This window comes from Colius striatus, chromosome 1, assembly GCF_028858725.1.
Source record: "Colius striatus isolate bColStr4 chromosome 1, bColStr4.1.hap1, whole genome shotgun sequence".
NCBI lineage: Eukaryota > Metazoa > Chordata > Aves > Coliiformes > Coliidae > Colius > Colius striatus.
In genome coordinates, this window is record NC_084759.1 from 51733328 (window position 1) to 51756231 (window position 22904).

The 22904-nt window shown below is 39.5% G+C and overlaps 2 protein-coding genes across 3 annotated transcripts in view; one reads left to right on the forward strand and one right to left on the reverse strand.

The window, feature by feature from the left end:
* Window positions 1–134: 134 nt before the first annotated feature.
* On the reverse strand, window positions 135–17118 carry TGDS (TDP-glucose 4,6-dehydratase). 2 transcript variants are annotated; one of them, XM_061996039.1, is made up of 13 exons: window positions 16904–17118; window positions 16582–16787; window positions 15069–15135; window positions 14588–14656; window positions 11926–12016; window positions 10785–10927; window positions 8840–8938; window positions 7476–7535; window positions 5455–5498; window positions 5010–5175; window positions 4429–4487; window positions 2567–2664; window positions 135–1173 (listed from the first exon to the last, which is right to left on the reverse strand). In XM_061996039.1, exons 2-13 carry the CDS (start codon window positions 16656–16658, stop codon window positions 1073–1075), a joined length of 1074 nt encoding a protein of 357 aa, XP_061852023.1. In that variant the 5' UTR covers window positions 16659–16787; window positions 16904–17118; the 3' UTR covers window positions 135–1072. The 2 variants fall into 2 exon arrangements, with proteins under 2 accessions (XP_061852023.1, XP_061852031.1); XM_061996047.1 differs by having other exon boundaries at window positions 16582–17118.
* The window catches only part of GPR180 (G protein-coupled receptor 180), a 23146-nt gene continuing 17247 nt past the window's right edge, over window positions 17006–22904 (forward strand). Inside the window, exons 1-3 of the mRNA XM_061996030.1 lie at window positions 17006–17343; window positions 19770–19928; window positions 21881–22075. Of these exons, the coding sequence (XP_061852014.1) occupies window positions 17208–17343; window positions 19770–19928; window positions 21881–22075 (490 nt within the window). The 5' untranslated portion in view covers window positions 17006–17207. The remainder of the gene's footprint in view (window positions 17344–19769; window positions 19929–21880; window positions 22076–22904) is intronic.

Here is a 22904-nt window from a genome sequence, read left to right on the forward strand (position 1 = left end):
TGCCAAGCACAGAAGGTAGTGATACAACCAAGAAGAATTTTCCCTTTTTATATCTGCCACCTCAAAGCCAAAACAGTGAAGATATTTCTTTTTCTTCTCAGGATACAGGAAGAACTGTTAAAAAAACACCACCATTTACTTTTTCAACATGTTTACTTAATTAAAAGAAGCCTCTTACACAATAACTTGTATTACTGAATCAACTTTGAAAAATATTCACTGACATATTTTGAGACTTGAAGTTTCCTCCCCATCTTCACCATTTACATGCCAAGCCACAATTCACAGGAAAAGAAGCGTTTCAAATTCTTCTCCACAAATAGCCTTCACATCACAGGAAATCACATCTCTGGAATGTAAACTGCATTACAGTACTTCAGGTTTGTTACAATTACAGTTAATAAAAGGAAATCAACATTTTAAAAGACAGTAATGTAGTAAAAATACCATTTAATAAAAGAACAAAGTTTATGAAAATGCTTCTGGACATCAACAACACCTGCCACTTCTTGACACCTTCCCTCCCTTCCAAGTTATAGTGTAGGTAACAGTTTAATCAGCCACCTACAGAAAAGGACTGAACCATACTGGTGTCATACCTGGCTTTTATCAATTGATTTAAACTATCCAGAAAATATTGCAATCTTCCCCTTGATTAAAAATAAAATGCAACTCTTAAGTGACAAATACTATACATTACACTGCAAAAACAAACTAATACAGACGAACAAATGCAGAACTGAAGCATATTTAACAAAGTCCCAAAAGCTGTAATTGCAATTAATTATTCTTAATAAGGCAGATCTGACTTCAGTTATGCTAATTCAAAGCATTAAATTCTTCACCCTGTACAGTTCTTTAAAATCAATACCTAGTAAGAAAAAAATATTGCACCAAAAGCTGAAACTTAGAAAGTGCTGAAGCCCTTCCAAAGTCGTGCCATACTGTAGTTCTGCATTCACCATGGTTCATGTTTCTGGAACACATTAGGAGTTCAGTGTGGCACTTGACACCAGGCTTTGAAGAAAAGACTGTATGAGGTAGAATGAACTCTTTCAGGTTCACCACCACCCTATGGACCACTGAGTTGTGCAAACGGCTCCGTCACAGGAAAGGGCTCCAAAGCTTTGTCTGAGTTCTTCCAGTTGTGAAAATTTTCTTTGTACCATTCAACTAGTAAGAAGAGAACACTGGTGAGTCAAGCTGGCCAGAGACAACCATGAAATTCAAATATTCCACAGGTATCCTAAGACTAACAATATGCTAATAGTTAATTGTGCAACATTTATGACAATTTTTTTTAATCTAGTTTAGATTTTAGAAATTCTTTATGCCAGGCTTCTTCTAGCATTGACAGGAATCATAGAATGGTAGGGGTTGGAAGGGACCTTTTGAGATTATCTAGTCCAACCCCCCTGCAGAAGCAGGGTCACCTGGATCAGGTCACATAGGAACAAGTCCAGGTGGGTCTTGAAGACCTCCAAGGAAGGAGACTCCACAACCCCTCTGGGCAGCCTGTGCCAGGGCTCCCTCACCTGAACAGTGAAATAGTTTTTCATTATATTTAAGTGGAACTTTTGGTGTTCCAGCTTCATCCCATTATACCCTGTCCTGTTACTATCTACTATAGAAAAAAGGGATGTCTCAACCTCCTGACACCCACCCTTTAGATATTTATAAATGTTAAGATCTCCCCTCAGTCTCCTCTTCTCGAGACTAAACAGCCCCAGTTCCCGCAGTCTTTCCTCGCATGAAAGATGTTCCATTCCCCTCATCATCTTGCTGGCCCTGCACTGGACTCTCCAGCACTTTCCTGTCCCTCTTGAGCTGAGGAGCCCAGAACTGGACACAGCAGTCCAGATGAGGCCTCACCAGGGCAGAGTAGAGAGGGAGAAGAACCTCCCTTGACCTGCTGGCCACACTCTTCTTGATGCATCCCAGGATGCCATTGGCCTTCTTGGCCACAAGGGCACATTGCTGGCTCATGTTTAGTTTATTATCAATCAGGACTCCCAGGTCTCTCTCTGCAGAGCTGCTCTTCAGCAGTTCGACCCCCAGCCTGTACTGGTGCAGGGGGTTGCTCTTTCCCAGGACAAGGAGTAGTGGCTTTATGTTAAAAGAGGAAAGATTTAAATTAGATGCAAGGAATTTCTTCACTGTTGAGCATGCTGAGGGACTGGAATAGGTTGCCCAAAGGGGCTTGTGGGCGCCTCATCCCTGGTAGTGTTCAAGGGCAGATTGGATGGGGCTTTGAGCAGCCTGGTTTAGTGGAAGCGTCCCTGCCCACGGCAAAGGGATGGAACCAGATGATATTTAAGGTCCCTTCCAACTCAAACCATTCTATGATTAAGTAGTAATTAATTCTAGTACCTGATGCTATTTTATGGTAATTAACTTAAAAACAATGATAAATTCACTACTTAAAAAGCAGCCAATGTTTATGTAAAATTAAATTGTTAAATCCATTCTCTTTAGCTTCTCTAACCTCTGTACCCATTTTTCCCGCTTTTCCTTTCCCTCCTCTCATCACTTCTAAATCAATTAGTGTAAAAGCGATTGGTCCTACTTGTTTTCTTTATTCCTTCTTTCCAAGGCACTTTAGGTCTCCATCCTAAGTTGTGCATTTTTTCTGAATTCATTGGGTACCTCAGGTCATTGGTAGGTCTGATGAAGTATAAAACACACATGCAAAACAATTTGATTAGACTTTTTCATTAACTAGAGATGCATTAGCTCATGTTGTCTTCAAACCAACATCAGGCATGCTTCAGTTTTGAAAAGTCCCATCAACATGAACAGGTTACATTGCCTTCAAACAGTTTGCAGCAGTTGAGTGCAGCTACAAGAAGACCATTCAGTTTGTACAGTCAGCTCCTTGGAATTGACTAGAATAAATACTAATTAATATCTTACTGGCACAAAAATGAAACCAAAACTCAAATCACTGCCAATGCAATTTTGCAGATCACTGCATTTGTAACTCTTTAGACAATCGCTACACAAGCCAGTTTTCTAAAAGCAGCATTCACATTTTTCATCCTGAAAGACCACAAATTTTCCACATACTTCAGATTTGAAATACATAAACTCCCAAAGCATAATTATTACAGTGCCTCACTAGCTACATCAACTTAGTAATACTGAACATGTAGAACCTCAGTCTGCAAGATTATACAAAGAATGAGATTCCCTACATTTAAGTCTGGTTTTCACTGTCCAATCTGGTAGTCACATAACCTAGTCCAGTATGCCCGCGATACTGGCACTCACATACTGAATGGTTAAGCTACATGTGCTGACAGAAATGAGCTGCTTATCACCACAATTAAAACATGCCAATCTCAAGCAGAAGCAGAACTAATTTTTCCATGGCAAGTAACCCCTGTGACCTTTAAGTCACTCACTATAGAATCAAATGATCATTAGTTAGGTGTCTCAAAAATCTAAGACCTGAGCATTCTTTGAAATATTCCTATGTGGTTAGTTTTCACAAGCGCATATATGTTGAAACATTAGTGAACAGGACCAAATACAGTTAAGAGGTAAGGCTTCAGTCTGATTTACACTGAGACCTACTGAACACTCACATCATATGAGCTAATGACAATTTTTTCAAAGTTCTGTGATACACTCAAGAGAGGATTCTGATGAACACTTCCTTTTAAAGACAAAAATTAGTATATTTAAGGACATCTCAGTTGCCATGATAACAATCCAAATGTGAACAGAAAGTGAGAATTCTAAAGACCATAATAATACTTAACTGTTATCAGTAGATATGTCATTTCTAATCACTCTTGAGAGAGTGATATCTAAAGTAAGAAGAGACTCACTGTTGCTGCAGAAAAGAAATGAAGATAAAAGAACAGAACCAAACCAAACATGAAATTAAGGATGGAAACACACAGCAAGAGCATAATGATAAAAGCCATCTATTTTTGCCACCACACTAACTTTGGCACCTCAGAGTTTTACATCTACTTTTGAGATAGTAGTTTCTGCTTAAGTTAGTAACCTTAAAAGAGCTACGCTCTGTAGGTGCATACATCTGCCTGTGGAGTGGGTCTTACACATAAAGTAAGTCTGAACCAGTCATGTTAACATCAAAATGCTAAAGCTAAGTGAGAGACAGTGCGATTCATCTCACTCAAGTGACATTGAATGCACAGTACCAAATAAACCATCTAAACTACCCTTAAGAAAATACTTCAGCTACTGTGTAAAACCTGTCCTTTCCCCACAGCAGATCTCAATGCTGAGAAGTCTGAAGAAAGGTTGAAGACAAAAATTAAGAAAGCAAAACAGCTCTTATTTCCTCAGAAGTTTTCTGTCCTGCAATTTAGAAATGCTTTCAGAAAAATCTGTTTGTCAAAAGTCCAGAAATCTTCAGGATAAAGCTATTTTGCATGTGATTTGCTATTTCCTTACCTATCTCTGACATAATCCATCCAGTGCTCCATTTCAGATTCCGAACTGGTTTTCTTTATCTGTCAAGAAAAGAAATAAAAAATCACCTCCATACATTTTGCACTGTCTTAAATCTTGTTTAAAAAAATTAATCCATTTTTAAATGAATGTTAAGTCTGTTTAAAAAAAAAGAAATGGCCTTTTCTCAAAACTGACTTTTCAAACTACTGAAATTATCAAAACTGTCTAAAACCATTTAAATACTTACAGTTCCTCCATCTATGCACTGCCATCATCAAATTGTTAAGACTTTAATAGTGCTTCATTCTCAGACCAAAACTGAAGCAGTCAACATGAAAAAAACAACCCTACAAGATACTATTTAATCATTACGCCAACTAAGTTCCAGCTGGGATAACTGAGCCAGCAGTTCAGTGTCTGATAGCCTGCAATGCAGACTTACACACTACAGCTACCACAGACATCATTCTGCTACGATGACCCACCCCAAGCTTAAACTCTCCAAGCTACAGAAGGTTTATGGTATAATTGTTCATATGTGCAATGATTGGTAAAGAAAGGCATTATAACTGTTTACTCACCAAATGGATTAACTCCTTAGCAAGCTGGACAATGGACATCTCAAAGCTAGTTCCAATGTTATAAATTTCACCTGGTTTCCCCTCCTTCAGGACAGTAAGGAATGCTTCTACCACATCAGTTGCATAAAGGAAATTCCTCCTTTGAAGTCCAGTACCATGAATACAGCTTAAAACGTGGAAAAGGCAACAATTTTTTGTTCATTCTTAAATAGAAGCATTCCATCTATTAGACTCTTATAAGCAGTTTTGCTGTTAGCCATTACCTGAAGCTACCTTAAGCAGCTGACATGCAAACAATCCTTTACTTAAAGGAATTCCTATTATTAAAACAGGCAATTCGTAACTTAGTTATGAAATTATCATTTTACAATCTGTACCACATATAAAACTGTAATTACAATTATAAATAACACAAATACCACAAAGAAAGAAGCAAATTGCATACCATTTTCTGTTCTGTTGCAACAAAGATATAAACTTGGGAATAACCTAAGGAAATGAACAAATAAAAAAAATATTACTCCATGATTTTAGAAGTTGTTATTCTGCAAAGAACATGGGGCTTCACCAGTAAGTATCATTATGTATTTTAATAAGACTCTTTAAATACTTTTAAGTCAAATAACAGAATGCATCAAGCCTAGAAACTGTAAGGATTTGAGAAGTGTAAGGGTAGATGCCTCTATTGTGCAATAAAGTTCATCTTTCTGGTCAACCATTACAAATCAGTCATTACAAGAGAACCATTTGTTTAAAAAGAAAATGGTTCCATTACTTTTTTCACACAGAGGTGCACTACAGTCTAACTAGGGATAACCAAGTTTAGAACATGGTTTAAATATCACAGAAGCACAGAATCATAAGGGTTGGAAGGGACCTCTAGAGATCATCTAGTCCAACCCCCCTGCCAGAGCAGGACCACCTAAAGTACAGGAACTCACCCAGGTGGGTTTTGAATGTCTCCAGAGAAAGAGACTCCACAACCCATCTGGGCAGCCTGTTCCAGTGCTCCGTCACCCTCACAGTGAAAAAATTCTTCCTTGTGTTTCTTTGGAACCTCTTGTGTTCCAGCTTGTACCCATTGTCCCTTGTCCTATCATTAGACATCATTGAGGAGAGCCTGGCTCAGGCTCTTCTCAATGACGGCCAGTAAGTTGCAGCAATTCTATAGTCTAAGAGTCATTAAAATATTTAAACTTGGAAGAGACTCAATAAAGAATGTCAAGATAAATGAACACAGATCAAGTGACAGCCACTATCTGACAGCAAAAAGACTTATAATGAACACAGATCAAGTGACAGCCACTCTCTGACAGCAAAAAGACTTACACTGTCATATTCGGCTCAAGTTTAGATTCATGCATAACATCCCAGAAGCTTCAGAAGTTGGCCTTGCTATTAAAAGTTTTTCAACTGAAGCTATTAGAAAGCTATTCCAATTCTTTTAATTTTGTTAACATGCTACTCTAAACCTAGCAGCAAATATATTAAATCTCCACCCAGCCTAGTACTCTGTTATTGGCAGTAACTAGAAGTAGATACTTGAGGAAGAATATATATAAAGCTGAGAGTGAGTAAAGAGCGATACATCCCCTGAATATACTCCAAACATCATGCAATAGCCATACACTTCCCAAGCAACAAATCAGTGAAACACATATTTTAAAGGCTATTGCTATCCACCTGCAGTGATGTAGGGGAAGATAAATTTATTTGCAAAATACAACCCCAACACATAAAAAGTATTTCAAATTAAAAAATACCTCCCTACTAAATACAGCTACGTGTCACACAAGCTGCAAAGAGTGCATATAATTATCACTATCTTTCCATCAATGTATTTCCATTCACTACCTGAGAGGATCCTGGTATCACCTACAAAGGCAACTCCCTCTCACTAATAATCATTTTCAATAGTTACCCAGCAAGGGATGTATGGTCACTACATCTCACCACATATCTGATTGCTATAGCTTCATCTTACCTATTTTCTGTACAGTTTGGAACATCTTTCTGTACCAGCTATATTGCTCTCACAGTTTAGTTTTTGAAATGCTTAGTTATTAAACATTCCTAATTATAGCACATGACACATGATTCAATGTAACTAGTCAGAGAACTCAGGACAGTTAAACTCTTTGAAAAGTTAAGAAAAAAATACAAAATAATACAAATAAATACAAAAATACAAAATAAAGCCACTGTAGTAAAATTCATGTAAGTAATTAGTAACCTCTAATTGATGCTTTACTGACAACCAAATAAAACATGTGTTCATTCTGTTGATAGTAAGACATGTTAGTGCGAGATGAAAATATAACACCACTGGTAAGTGTGAATATATGTAGTTGCAATACAGTGCTTTATTAAAAAGTCAGTCCATTCTTATGAGAAAAAGAGTAACCTCACTACAACCCTAAACTACAGTATAACAAAGCTCAGAGTAAAAGCATAGGCTTAACTTACTTTTTCTGGATATTGGTGTGGTCCATAAACATTACTGCTCCGTGTGATAACAACTGGGAACTTAAAAGTAGTAAACATGCATGTGATTACATGAGGAAATAGACACCAGTAAAAATCTGAAAGCTTCTTCCTGATCAATAAACAAATTGACACACACACAATGCTGTTTCAAAAAATCCACAAGCCCCTACAAACACTGATAAATTAAGCTATCCATGCTCCTGTCAAACAGGTAAGGGCCTCCAGTCTGTTAGAGGCACCACAGGTGACAAACGTTTGGAATCTCTCAGTCTTGCTGTGGAACCACCACAGGACATTACATACATGTTGGCTGACTGAAGATTGGCTCACTACTACTTATTCCAGTAAAATGTTTCACAGTCATTAACATCTTATTCAAGTCAGCTTTATCATAGAATCACAGAATGGTAGGGGTTGGAAGGGACCTTTAGAGATCATCTAGTCCAACCCCCCTGCAGAAGCAGGTTCACCTAGATCAGGTCGCATAGGAACATGTCCAGGCAGTTCTTGAAGACCTCTAAGGAAGGAGCCCCCACAACCCCTCTGGGCAGCTTGTGCCACCCCTGCATCACCCTCACAGTGAAATAGTTTTTTCTTGTATTTAATTGTGGAACTTTTTGTGTTCCAGCTTCATCCTATTACCCCTTGTCCTATAATTAGCTACAACAGAAGAAAGGGATGTCCCAACCTCCTGACACCCATCATTTAGATACTTGTAAATATTACTAAGATTTCCCCCTCAGTCTCCTCTTCTTTAGACTAAACAGCCCCAGTTCCTGCAGCCTTTCCTTGTATGAAAGCATGTTACAGTCAAACAGTTTATGTCAGAAATTACATTGCAGAAGGACATGTCAAGAACAAGAGACTGAAGTATTCATAATTTTAAATATTTTGCTTGAACAAATCAGGGTAGTAGGGGAGTTTTTCATAGAATGGTAGGGTTTTTTCCCTCCCTTTTTTTTTTTTTTTTGCTTTCACTATAAACTTAGCCTTAATACAATTTGAGTTTTGAGTATTCTGCTTTAGCATGAACAGATTTCCTTCAAGCTTAATATTGTTTTTTAAATAACTAATGTTCTCTTTGGCCCTTTTATAGAATAACATTTTTAGCAATTACAGTTCAGACTTTCAAAACATTTTTAAAACATTTGATATGTCCCCACCGTCTTGCAGTGTATCTCCATCAATAGTGATGGACGTGTCCTAATACATCCAAACTATAAGGCTAGCAACCGGGAAGTCACTGTTTGGACTATTACTCATTTTTCTTTTAACTCTTATATATGTAATACAGACAGTTAAGTATATGGGTTTCAGAGTTTTTGAAGCTTGCATCAACTTACTTGGTACCTTTCCCAGTAGGACTGAACAAAACACTCTGCAGCTGCTTTAGAAGATGCATACGGATTTGTTGGACGTTTTGGTGAGGATTCATCAAATTCCTAAAATGAAAAGAAAAATGTGTATTACTCATCTCCTTAGACCTGAGTAGTCTTAAAGTTATAAAAGCTGCAGTTGCAACCGAAGTAAAAATCCTTTAAATACCCAAGCACACCAGTCTAAGACAGTCACCCTTTCACTTGCAGCAGAAGGCTAAAAACAGAAGACAGTCTATTTATCAAACATAGGAGGCAGACAGAATACCAGCATTAATATTTTATATTTCTAGCAGAGTACCACTTCTTTAGTTTTTTATCTTGAAAAATAGTCATTGCTGTCACAGAGAGAGAGGCTCAATCCTTTTCGGGCTCATGTTGCCTCAGAGGGACACTGCACCACAGCTAGAAAACTGAATTTTCAGTACTAACCCCAAATGGGTTGTGGAGTCTCCTCCTCTAGAGACATTCAAACCCACCTGGATGAGTTCCTGTGTGACCTACTCTAGGTGGTCTTGCTCTGGCAGAGGCATTGGACTAGATGATCTCTAGAGGTCCCTTCCAACCCTTAAGATTCTGTGCTTCTGTGAAATAAAAGGAGTCCATTCATCCTATATATATTCTTCTTTCTATAATCTTTATTTCTATAAGAAAAGTAGCATTTCAATTCTAAGCCCTCCAAAGCAAGGCTTTAACAACTCTGACCTGTTACAGGAACAGTAGCTTAATGGGTATCCTGCCACTTCTATCCGTTTTTTCTTCTTTAAGCAAGAAGTAAACAACTTTTAAAAGCCTCATAGAATAATGAGCCAAAGAAAGGATTGTTTCCACACTAACTAAGGTATATAATTCATAACAATAACCTTAATACGTGATTAAGAGACTCACAGTTCTTGTCTGACCTTTGCCTCTGAAATTTATTGACTCCAACTTACTTTTTTACTTTCCTCTCCCAAAAAAAGCCTATCTTCACAAACTTCTACTATGATTCACAGAAAGAACAAAAACCAGATTAAATGAAAGTGCTCTTTTCAAGGCCCAGAGACAGAAAAGGTTGACCTGACATTGTCTCAGCCAAACCACTGATCTACAGGAAAACAACACCCTTGGGTATCATAAAAGTCTACAGATGGACGTTGTGTTGAAGGAACCAATAAAGACATTTCAACAGTAAGAAAGTGCACCTGACTTTTCTGAAATACATTCATATTTTAGTGGATTATGGAATAAGACTCCTTGGCTGTTATGTAAATCTTTAGGAAGACAGGTATGCTTCAGTTATCTTTTACTGATCGAAAATACATTCCCTGAATTAATGTCACAGAGTGGTAGGGGCTGGAAGGGATCCTTAGAGTTCATCTAGTCCAATCCTCTTGCTAAAGCAGGTTCACCTAGATCAGGTCACAGGAATAAATTGGCAAGAAACAGAAAGATTTCCACAGAACAAGAAACATCTGCATATTTCTTCACATAATACGGGGACTGTTTCCTGTTCAAATTGTCAGTACCTACAGTTCTGTTAGTAGTTTTGCTGGAGTGTAAAAACAGTTCCCTGTCTGTCAAGTTCAGAGTTAAGGCAGAGCAGGAAAAAATTTTTAAACCAACAACAATAATGCTCCAAGGCAAAATTTGTCTAATACATTCCTTTAGTACTACCTCTGAAGAGTTTTCACATGTCATTAATGACCCTAGTCTCACCACTTCAGGTAATACACATTCAATACAAAACATGCTAAAAAGAATCAGGACAACTTTGATCCTTACCTTTCTAGAAACAATCAGTGCTTGTAAACAAGTTCAAGTACTGTCAGAAATAGCTCAAAAGTCGTATGTTTTCAGAGGTCAAGGAAAGTCAGGCTCATTTTGAGTATTCTAAGCAAAGCTAGGAAAACCCTCACACATTAAAACTCACCTCATCAGTGCTACCTCCATAGACTTCATCTGTACTAACATAGATGAACTTCTCCACGTTGGCTTCATGCGCAGCAGCAACCAGCACATTAGTGCCATAAACATTCACGTAGGTGAATTCCAGGGCATGCCAAAATGAAAGATCTACATTTAAAAAAGAAATTCAGATAATTCTGATTAAATCAAGGCAAGACATAGCTTCCTATTGAACGATAACATTAGAGGCTCCAATATAGACTGGGACTTCATGACTAGTTCTTTGATTGTCAGACAGCAAGGTCACTACTAAATGAAGAAACTTTCTATCGTTACTTGAAGACAAAACCCTTGCTATCAACAAGAGACTGGAATCAGGTACAAAAGCTTGTGGGCTATGAACAGTGTCATTTGCAATAGTAATATCTAACTTGAAGTGGCAGCACAACTACTTCCCCTTTTCACTGGGAAGGGCTAAGCTCAGTATGGAAAGTATAATTCAAAGATAGTTTTAAGATGTAGCAATGTATCATCTGTTCTGATTCTTAGGATTGTCCCACTGACCTGATGACTTTGTGCATATCAAATTGGACAATTTTGAAGAGTATTTTCCTGCAGAATTCTTCAGCAATTTCTTCTTAAGAAAAAGGGAGTATGGTAGGGATAGTTCTCATTACCAGGGTTACTGAAAAGTGGTAATCTGAAACAGGCACTTAAGTGTAACACATTCTCCCTTTTTAGAATCCAGGCAGGATTCAGAAGGAAGCTATGCCTAACCCTTCAGCTTCCATACTGTTTTTTCCTAAAGGCTGGAGCCAATTAAATGAAAACTTAAGGCTATGTACAAATTCTTTTCTACCTTGTCTTCGTGACTCCACCAATACACTGACAGATACATCTGTGTCTAGCTAGAATTTAAAAATATAATGAAAATAAAAAGGACATTACAATGTATGCACAATAAAAATAGACAAAAGTCAGATGCAGTACCATTTAAGTAAAGGCTGTGAACCCTTTGAAGTTAAAAAGGCCATCAGACATTGATCATGTAGTTTGTAGAGACAAACTGTATCCTTATTTTTTATTAAAAGACAAAAAACAATCAGTATATATTTCAAACAAATATAACCATAGAAAATAATACCAAAACACACAATAATGCTCACCTACATGAGTTTGGGCTGCAAAATGAAGGACTATATCTATTTTCTCAGTTTCAAAGAGCTGTTTTATAAAATCAGGTTCACAAATATCTCCCTAAAGAGGAAAAAAAAATAACAAACTATTTTTGATAGAAAAGAGTAAGTTTTCATTTATACCAAGTGTTACATACCAAACCACTACAAATGAAGCACAGGATACAAACAGTTCTAGCAACATGGAAATTTATTAATGCCATGTCTAAAACAAGATCAGGTATCAATTTCACATAGTTTGAGCACCAGTCTCAATGATACTTATTTCAGGATTTATATCACTACTTAACATTAGAAACAGCACAGTCCCTAAAATATGCACAACAGAAGTAAAGTGTGCAGCTTGAAAGCTGAGGTTGAAATGACAACTTGCTGCAGAAAGTAGGAGTTACTGGACACAGGTTGACCCACAGTGACACCTGGTGGCATTACAAAAGGTCAAGTAGGTTTCCACTTCTATCAAACTAGACGGTTGGAAGTTTCACAAGGATTCGAGATTTTGTTGTTTGTTCTGCTATTTTTTTTTTATTGATACCTTTAGAAAATAATGAATCATTAACACACAAGCCATGCTTTATTTGACAAAGAAGCAACAGCAGCTTTTAAAAGTAAAAGGAAAAGGAAAATAGGAAAAGTTTTTTCCTCAGTTTACATGTTGGCTCAACTTAAATCAGATAGTATTTAAGAACAGGGTAAGTCTTGGGGGAGGAAGATTTTTCAATCAAGAGGCAACTGACTAAAAGTAGCTCTCATGCACCTACATTTTAAGAAGTTAGCAAGCAACATTTCTGAACAACAGCCTCAAACAAGTCCTGTACGTCAGAAACAGGAGGAAGATGAACCGATTTTCCCATCTCTTATCCCTAAGCTGAAACACTCCAGTAAATACACTTCAGGCTCATACATAATTTTGAATTAGATGGTTACAATTAGTGGCCTTTTTTAAAACTGAAATTCAAACTTCATGTCTGTGCTGAGCAACACCAGAAACCGTGATAAAACTATCTTTCATATGGCCCTTTATGCAAATTTTCTGAACTTTTACTTCTCTACCTTCCAAAACAGGCTTCTTTGCTACAGCAACACTAGAGCATTTCTTTAGCTTTCTTGCTCTCTCCTCAAGCCAGTCAGTGTTACAGTTTCTAATTGTAGTGCTTATCCAGAGAGTATTTTTTCAAGTACATGTTTTTGCTATCAGTGTAAACTGCTTCCCTGCACACCAGCTGCACAAGTTCTTATCAACCTTCCTTCCAAAAAATGAAAAAAAACACAAAAGAAGCCAACAAACCACAAACAAACAAAACAACCAACAACTGACAAGTAAAAATCTTATGAAAACATACTCCTTCTCTAGTTCAGATACAGTATGGCTATCATTCCTTCCTACTATCCCTCTGCTTCACCTAGGGATCTGGCTGTTTGGAGGATGCCTTCCAGAATTCTGTGCCATACCAGCAATTAAATGTTAATACTTATTCAAGTAACAAGACTTTTCTATGGCACTCATACATTTAATATCATATACTGGAAACCATGGCCCAAAAACCCAGTTTGGGCATGCTGAAACTGCATATATCTGCTTGCTAGACATACTCTTTCCTCTCATGCAACTTTTATCCCAAGGGTTCAGAGATAATAGTTTACTAAAATAGAGACAAGTTCACAAAAATGTAAAACAGGTGAGTTCAATTCCCAACCTTGTCTACATATAAGAGATATGTTTAACCTACATCTACTCCCTTTGACAAAGTTGCCTCAAAGTTGCTAGTTCAGAAAACTAAACTACATGCATTCCTCCCATGTCCTGCAACCTCGAGCAGCCCAGCTAGACAGAGACACCAGCATCAATATTGACTTTCATACAGGGGAAGAATCCCAACATACAAACCTAGTACTCGGAATGTTTATCTGAACAGTAAATCTAAATTCAGCTTCCATCTGAAGATAAAACTGTGGAAACTGCAAACTAATTTAACTGGCAACATTTTAAGAAGAAAACGCATATCTTGTATGTTCCTGCAAGACTTTATTCCAAAACAGCTAGGAAGTACACAGCATCAACATCAGCAAAAGCAGTAATGTAGCCAGATGTCTAGTGCTAACAGTACAAGAAGAAGTGTGTTGCTCACTACAGAATATGAGAAGTAGCAGTGTTGGAGGATACAAAATAAAACATAGCATCAGAGAGGCACAGAGGGGCAAAATCTGACTCCATCTTGTCCATACCACCTATCAAAATGAAACAGTCAAAACCCACTCATCTCCATTCTCAGGCTTTTAACAGTTCTGTACCTTTATTATAGGATAAAATACATCAACTTCCAAAAAACTACTTGATTTAAGAGACAGAACACACTACATATTCTAACAGACTTCTCAGGGTGAAAGTCTACTAATAAGATATAGAAACTAAGTAAATGCTATTGTGTCCCTCTAATTGTCACATATGTTGGCATATTACATACACTGACTCATTTCTTGACAATTAGTAGACGTAACTTCAACCTTACCATAAATGCAGGCAGTGGCTTCTAGTTTGGGAAGCTCTGGAAACCATATTATCTCAATATGAAGGAATAAATAAACCACAACAACAAAAACACAAGTTTCTTAGAAGGGAAGACTTTATCACCTGGATAAACTTGTAGTTTTCCTTCTCAGAGATAGTTTCAAGATTCTTCAAGCTTGCACAGTAGTCGAGCTAAAGAGAAATATCCACACAATGTCATTAAGTGGGCTTGGTGAAAGTAAAGTTAATTCAGGTGCAACCTAATCACCAGAAAGTACGAGAACAAAGTAAAAATCTCTTTCAAAAGAAAAGCTATTTTCCAGGTAGACATGACTCTTTAAAAAACACAAAAGTCTGAAAGATATCCCAATTCCAAAAGTCCTAAACCCAAGTTTAGAACTTGAAAAGCTTCCTTTTTTTTTCCAAATAATTATTTGTGGTGGGCACATGACTGTAAGCACAAACAACTCTTTTTTGCATACGAACAAAAGGATAGTTAAAAAATTCATAAATAATAATCTAAATTAAATTATTTTTAATACAATATATAGCATGTTGAAATTAAAACTGTTTCCCAAGCCAAGGAAGAAAACAAGCTACTTACCTTATCTAGATTTATAATCAGATAGTTTGGATAGTTTTTCACAAGAGAGACGACTACATGTGAAGCACTGTAGGACAGAAGAAAAACATTTTATAATTGCATAGTTAACTTTAAGGTAACAAAGAGATAAACTACAAATAAGTTCAGCAGTATCAAAAGGTTTTGGAGGAAGAGGGGCTATACTCAATACAGGAAAAAGAGGAAGTCACAGAAGTAGTTTGATATGTCAACATTATTCTACTGGTAATGATCGAAACTGCTTACTCTTATGAAACTAAAAAAAACCCACCAGATTAAAAGTGGAAAAGAGATTAAGATACAAAAATTAATGACAGAAGTAAAATAATAACAAAAGTAAGCAGCACTGCTCACAGCCATCTAAAAAACTCTCAAACCTAACTCTTACATGCTACATTCAATTGTCATTCTAAAATACTTTTATAATCTTTGCACATTAGGTATTAGGGAGAACAAAACGGTCACCTATCCCAACTTGCAATACTGACTCCCAATACTCAACTCTCCAGCATTGCTGCTAGTACTATGAATGGCAACCTGACTATGAAGTGGCACTTTGGTACAATCTTATGTACAAGAACCTCACCCTGAGAGTTCAAGTTTAGCAGGACATATTTACATCTCCAGCCTCCCAAGCTGAGGGATGCATACAAAGTCTCATGGCTTCACACTGAGCAGGCTGAATGGGCCTAGCTTCAGATGTACAGGAACCTTCACAGAATCTCAAGGGCTGGAAGGGACCTCCAAAGATCACCTAGTCCAACCCCTCTACCGGAGGACCACCTAGAGTAGGTCACACAGGAACTCATCCAGGTGGGTTTTGACTGTCCCCAGAGAAAGAGACTCAACAACCCACTGGGGCAGCCCATTCCAGTGCTCTGTCACCCTAATAGTGAAGAGGTTTTTCCATATCTTTCTTTGGAACCTATTATGCCTTAGCTTATCATTGGCCACCACTGAAAACAGCCTGGCTCCAGCCGCCTGACACTCACTCTTTATATATTGGTAAACATTAATGAGATCACCCCTCAGTCTCCTCTTCACCAAGCTAAAGAGCCCCAGCTCCCTCAGCCTTTCATCGTAAGGGAGATGTTCATGGCCCGGGAAGATAAGAAATATCAGCCCTCCCAAAGCACTGCCACCCCCTCACCTAACTCCGGCTGAACATCGACTCCTACCATCAGAGCTGTGAAGTCCCTTTACCGAGCGCCTTCATCACCACAGGCACAGGACACAGGGGGAGCAGCCCAGCTCCCTCCTCAGCACTTAGCACCTCGAACCCCCAGCTACGGAGGAGCCACAGGCAGCCTCCAATACGAACCCAGTCCCGCAGAAACGGCTGCGGCGGCCCTGAACCGGGCGGCGACTGGCCCCCGGAGAGGCGGGCGAGACAACACGGAGGGCCTCCCTCGTCCACCCCTCCCACAGCATCCCACCCACTCCCCGCCGAAAGGAGAGGCGGAGGCCGGGCTGGGACACCGAGATCGCCACTCACATGAATCCCGCGCCGCCCGTCACTAACAGCCGCTTCTCGAAGACCGGCAGCACCGCGGGACCGTGCGGCCCCGACATCGTCCGCGCTTTACGGCGGCAGCCCCTCCGCCGCCTTGCGCCGCGACCTCCCGGCTACGCATGCGCAGTGTGGCACGGAAGCTGTAGTTCTGGCAGTTTCTCGGTCACGGCTGCAGCGACTGCGAGAGCCTGCGTGAAAAAAAAACTCCTTCTTCTGTCCCCGCGTGCCCGAACAACGGAATTTTCCGCCTCCGGAGCAAGCGGCGGAGGCTCGGCCACGCCTCCCGAAGAAGCCAAGGCTTTACCTCCGCTTACGCTGGCGACCGTCGCTTTTTACGACGCCGGGCTTCGACTGCCGGCCCAACCCAGCAACGGACACGTTGTAGCGGGGGAGGCGCAGAGCGCGGTGGCAGAGCAGTGGGGGCGGGGCCTAAGTATTCTGGGGGGTGGGCGCGCCCCGTCGGGCGCGGCTCCCATTGGCTCTCTTTCCGCCTCTGCCCCTCCCTCTCGCCTGTCCCGCGGCCGCGTGTGACCCGGAGGGAAGGGGGGTGTCACGTGACGCGGGGGTGCGGCGCGGGCGGCGGCGGGTGCCGCCGGCGGGGCCCGAGAATGAGGTGGCGGCTGCTGTGGCTTCTGTGCGCCGCCGGCTGGTGGGGCGCCGGGGGCAAGACGCTGCGGGGCGGCTTCGCCAGCGCTGCCGCCCGACTGGAGCCGTGGCGGCCCGTAGCGCGGTTCCAATTCCACGGTGGGTGCCCGCGGGAGGAGAAGGAAGGGGGGGAGCGAGCCACGGCTGCGCCGCCCCTGTCCGCCGTCCTGAAATGGGGCGGGAAACCGTTAGGGCGCGTCGGGGCGGTGCGCGAGGGGAGCCGTTAGGATGGTGGTGGCGGCCTGAGGGCTCAGCCTGGCGCCCGCCCCCTCTGATTCCCTGTGACGGGACGTGCGACAGGTCTGACCCGCCGTACGGGCGACGAGGAGCCTGGGGCGGCGCCGGGGGAGCGATGGGAAGCTCTGCCAGAACCGAGGGCCCGCTAGACCGAGGCGGGGCTGCAGCAGGGCGGTGGAAGTGGGAGTTAGCAGCAGCCCGGTCGTGCTACACGAACAGAGGGTGGAGAAGTGCTGCTGTGGGTACTCGGCTCAGCGCCGCCCCTGATGTCCCACAGTCTGACGTGGCGGGAGCATCTGGGAGAGCAGAAGCATTTCGGCTTTCACAGGCATCTCCCCTTCCCTCGTGGAACTCCAGCGAGTGAGGGCAGCGCTTAGCATTGCACGTGTGTCTTTCACATCACTGGGTGGTTTTAGTGTCACCCTGCATCAGAATGTAAACTCTCACCTGATGAGAATTTAGTTTTTGCACTTCATTCCCAATGATTCTCTTTCCTGCGTTATTAACTCCTTGTTAGTAATAACTCTAGTAATAATTACTCTAGTAGTTAGGTCCTTGTTAGTTAAGAGGCCTAGCAATGGGCTACAATCCTGATAGAGTGACCACTGCAGAAATACAGGTTGGAAATTGCTCTCTTTGGTACAGAGGTTTTACTTTGCAAAAAGGTATTTATGCAAGCATAGTGAGTGCCACAAACATTGAGCTTTTCCTGTATGCTCAGCATTTCAGTAGCTTACACTGTTTTCTTTCTCAGCTTCATGGCAGAAGAGTTCTGTGGAATGCCTCAGAAGACAACCATGAAGATAATACTTAATGTAGGTTTCCTCCTAAAGTGGAGGAGCAGTATGAGAGGAAAACAAAAATATTTGCAAGAAGAAAAACAAAACCGCCTAGTGGGATGAAGGAAAATGCATCATTAGCCAGGAAGTGTTGGAATGTGACCTTCCAGCAATGAATGAGAAATGATAGGGTAGGAATAGCTTGTAGAGTGACTTGAAAGCAGTTAATTATCACTGTCCTAGAAGATAATTGTAGAAGCTCTCTAAATAGATCTAAAATGAAAAAAGGGCACTGCTTAAATCTGAGAATAGAATGTTAAGATTCAGCATGAGTGGTTTAGGTGGTCAGATACAATTAATTCTACAAGCTGATGCAGCATGTTTCCTTCCTCTTTCTGTATGAATACCCACAACCATATGTATTTTGGGTCTTAGTAAAGCCATATGGACTTTTATTTAGAACCTTCTATTAATTTCTAAAAGTCTTTTATTAGCAACTTAGATAAACTGTAGTCCATATAACATTTTACTGATCCCAGAAGATCACCTTTTTTGAAGTTTTATTGTAGGACTGATATTCTGCAGCTGTCTCTGAGCAGGCAAACCTTCCTGGCAAAGTCTTATTTGAAGCTGGTACTGCTCTATAGACTCAGAACCACCTGGTGCCTAGGTTAGGCAGGAAGGAAGATTGCTCTGTCATTTTAAAAAGCATACAAAGCTTACTTAAATTTGAATGAGTTTGTGCTCTTGCAGTACTGATTGATGTTTCTTCTCCATTAAATCCTATCTTTTAGTTCAGGATCCTGTTACATTAAAGAAGTCTATGGCAATATGTAGTGAAAGAATTCATCAAAATAAGTTTGAACATTGTAGAGTTATCCAGCGAGGTTTTAAATTGTGTCAAATGAGCTAGTTCTAAAGTGACTAAAGTGTCAAGATGGAGCCTGACACATTAGGGAACACTTTTGAAGTTTGATTTGCTTTGTATTGATTTGATATCTGTCATCTGTAATATTTTTCACTCTGATTAGTCCATTACATGAGGAACTTGAGCAAATAGATTTTCTTCTGCCCTACGATGATAATAATCGTACTACAAGGTTCATAAAATACTAGACTTTGAACAAGTTATTGAGACTGGCTGAAGCACTGTCTTCACTTGAAACCTGGGAAAATAAAATTTGAGGTGGAAGGAGAAAATAGGTTATCTGGGAGTCAAAAAAAAAAGGAGAGAGAAGGCTGTTTGTAGTAGAGAAAGTTGATAATGTTTTGTGTTATGGTAAGGATTTGTTTAAGTACCATCAGAATTGTGCATGGATTATTGTGTTAATTAAATATATAGAAACAGTTTCTGAAAAAGTGTAAAGACTTTTATGGGAACTAGTGGTAAAAGTTTAAGAAATACAGTGCTTATACTTAACAAAAAAACCTATGCCACACTAGATTTTTTATTTTGTTAGTAACTGACATCAAGGCAGTGTAGTTGATTTTTTTTTTTTAAATATCAAGGTGACCATGCTGTTCTGTGCGTCAGAATCAAGAACATAGCAGTAGCTGTGACAAAAGCAGCTAGACTTCACCTGTTTCAAGCACAAGAATGGCAGAAGCTGCAGGACAGTAGCCAAGATCACAGCTGTACAGAGAAGTTCTCTAAAGCTCAACTGACAAGTAAGTTGCTACTTTTTTCCTATTACAGATTAAGTGATCTATGTATTTAGAACCCTGTTAGGTTATCTGTGTTTTTAGAATATTTATTTCAGTGAACTTGGACTTTGCATCAACTTAAGTAAAAGCAGGACTTTAGCCTTCTGTAATTAAAAATTATTACAAGGAAGTGAAGTTACTTCATTTGTATCACTTAAGAAAAGTCTTTTTTTCCAAGTTATGATTCAGTATACTGCTGGAAAATGAACATTCCTTGACAAATAATGACTTTAATGCAAACAGCAAAATGTTATGACCAGTTCTAGTCTTATGCTCTCACTTGTGCACAACTCGAAAGGTACATATTTGGCTGAAGTTTTCATTTATTCATTCAGAGATTTTCTTCAAATCTACTGGGAGTAAAAGTCTTTTTTTTATCTTAAAAAAAATTATGTTGGGTATTTTAAAGAATTCACAGAGAACACTATTGTGATTTGAAACTTGAGAATCTAAATGTTTGGAACAATCAAATGAACAGATTGATTTGTGACTTTTATTGCAATGGAATGAGAAAAATTAAAAGGCAATTGATGGAGTCTGCTGCAGCTACCTCTAAGCTTCTGCAGTGAATGCTTGTAAGGTGGGAGTATGTAGCCCAAGTGCACAGGAAAAGGGTTGTTTTGCATCTTTAAAATTCTTTCCTCTGTTGTTATTTGGGGGTTTTTGGTTCTTTTCACAGCCTTATAATCAGTAAGAGTTGAGTTGGTTTGGTTTGGTTTTTTTCCTCTCCTGTCTGTAAGATCATCTCTGAGAATATATCTGGGTTATGCTGCCTTACTTTGTAACTTGCCTGTATTGTCATTTAATGTTCCTCTAATTTTTTTCACAGGTAGACTTCAAGTTGGAAATTAGTTCTACATTTTATCTAGAAAATATTTAGGGCAATGAGTTTGCTAACAGCTTCTTTGGATGTATATTTACAGCTTTTTTATTTACAAAGACCTTGCATAAAAACAAGAAATTGCTTGTTTTGTAGAATTTTTTTTAATGAAATTTTTCTTCATCCTTAAGTTTTATCATATTAAGCTATTAAGGTGAAGTAATCTACAGTCCAGTCATTATATTGTGATTTCTTCTGCAGAGATGGCTTTCCTTTATCATTGAGCTGATGAGCACTCAAGTTGGGTAGTCAGTGTAACAGCACTTACAGATCTTGCAATTTCACACAAACATACGGAGCCACAGATTTCACTAGCAGCAAATGTTTATTTTGGAGAGGCTGGTCTTGGTTAACAGTTGCTTTTAGGAAAAGTAGTGGTAAGATTAGTGAGCCAATGAAACATCAGTCTCTTATGTAGTTCATTTTAAATGTAATCTGATTTAATATATGCAATTTTGTTAGATAAGGGTTTCAGCCCTTAACTGTCAATTGAAATTAAGTCTATTACAGTTTAGGGAAGCTCATGTAAAGTATGCCAGGTTGCACCCTGAAAACATGCACACTGTTGTTCACCAAGCTCACGTAAGATTGTTCCGGTTCAGTGCTCTAAATGTCCTTGAAAAATGAGTAGAATAAACTTCACAAAGATATTTTTCATACTGCAGAAGTATTTCTTAGCTAATACAGAATAGCTAGTCCTATCAATACTGTGCCAGAGGTCAGAAATTTGCTAAGCATAGGAGACGCAGTTGGCAGTGGCAGAAGGGAGCCCTCGCACCAAACCCGAGAGCTGAGAGACAGAATGCGATACGTGTCCTCACCAACCCTTGCTGTACCTATTTGAAACAAAAGATGTTGGTAGTGTGGTCTCTGGTGTTATGTCTCTTTCAAAACAAAAACTGTTCTGTATTCTGTGTAGTTCCTAACCTGTATATGATGTTGTGGATTTAAATTACGTCTTCATTCAAAGGTGAGTTTTCTAAAACTAAACTAATTGTATTTACTCCTATTTTTGTCTGTTTGTTTTCTTCCGAAGTGACTGTGAACCACACAGAGCAAAATCTGACAGTGTCCCAGATTCCTTATCCGGAAACATGGTATGTGTTTTATGTAGACAAGTTTACCTGCGAGGAGAATTATTCTGAATCCGAGGATATTCAGTTTGAAATGGTCTTACTAAACCCAGATGCAGAAGGGAATCCATTAGATCACTTTAGCGCAGGGGAATCTGGTAAGACTTCTTTTCTTAAAATTAGATTTGTAAGTTAAGGATCTGATCACCCAAACAACTTAGTACTTACTATGTTTGGAAAAGTATGGGGAAGGGATAACTCTGTCTCTTATGTTTCATATTATACTTTCTCACCAAGAGTAAGCTTTTAATTCATTTTCTAGCATCACAGAAGAACTGTTCCCTTGCTCTAAACTGACTTTCCAAAACTTGCCTAACTGAAAGTAGAGATGCACAAAGAAAGTTAGTGTTAACATCTTTGCTGATAGGTATTTTTCACATGTTGAATCTGTAAGCTGCCACGTGAATTTACTTCCTGATTTTAATGGAGTCATTAAATTCTTTAACTGTGTAAAATTTGAGCCTTTGTAACACAAGGACATGCATGATAAAGCATTTTTGCTATAATTTCAGATCAATGTTTAGGTCTTTCTAAGTATCTTAGTCCTGATTTTATTTAAGAAACACAGTTTTAAATCTTTAAACGTGTGGAAAAAACTTCTGAGTAACTCGGGACAGCAGCTAAAGAAATGCCTCTGTACAATTGTATGCTTTGGACAATCCAAACCAACCTAATTCATACCCCTGCAGTGCTAGCTTCACTGCTCTGGGAAGCCTCATCAACGTCTTAACTAACCTCAGTGTGCTGTGAGGGAAGAGCCCGACAGGCTTAGTCTGTCTTCTTATACCCGTTTAACCTACATACCCAGAATGGGCCTAACTGTTATGCTCAGAGTCATATGCGTCATTCTTGGTCTCAAGGGGTTATCAAGGGAACAAAGGCAGCTCCCTTTTTGAAGGGAGGAAAATATTCACTGAAACATTTAGC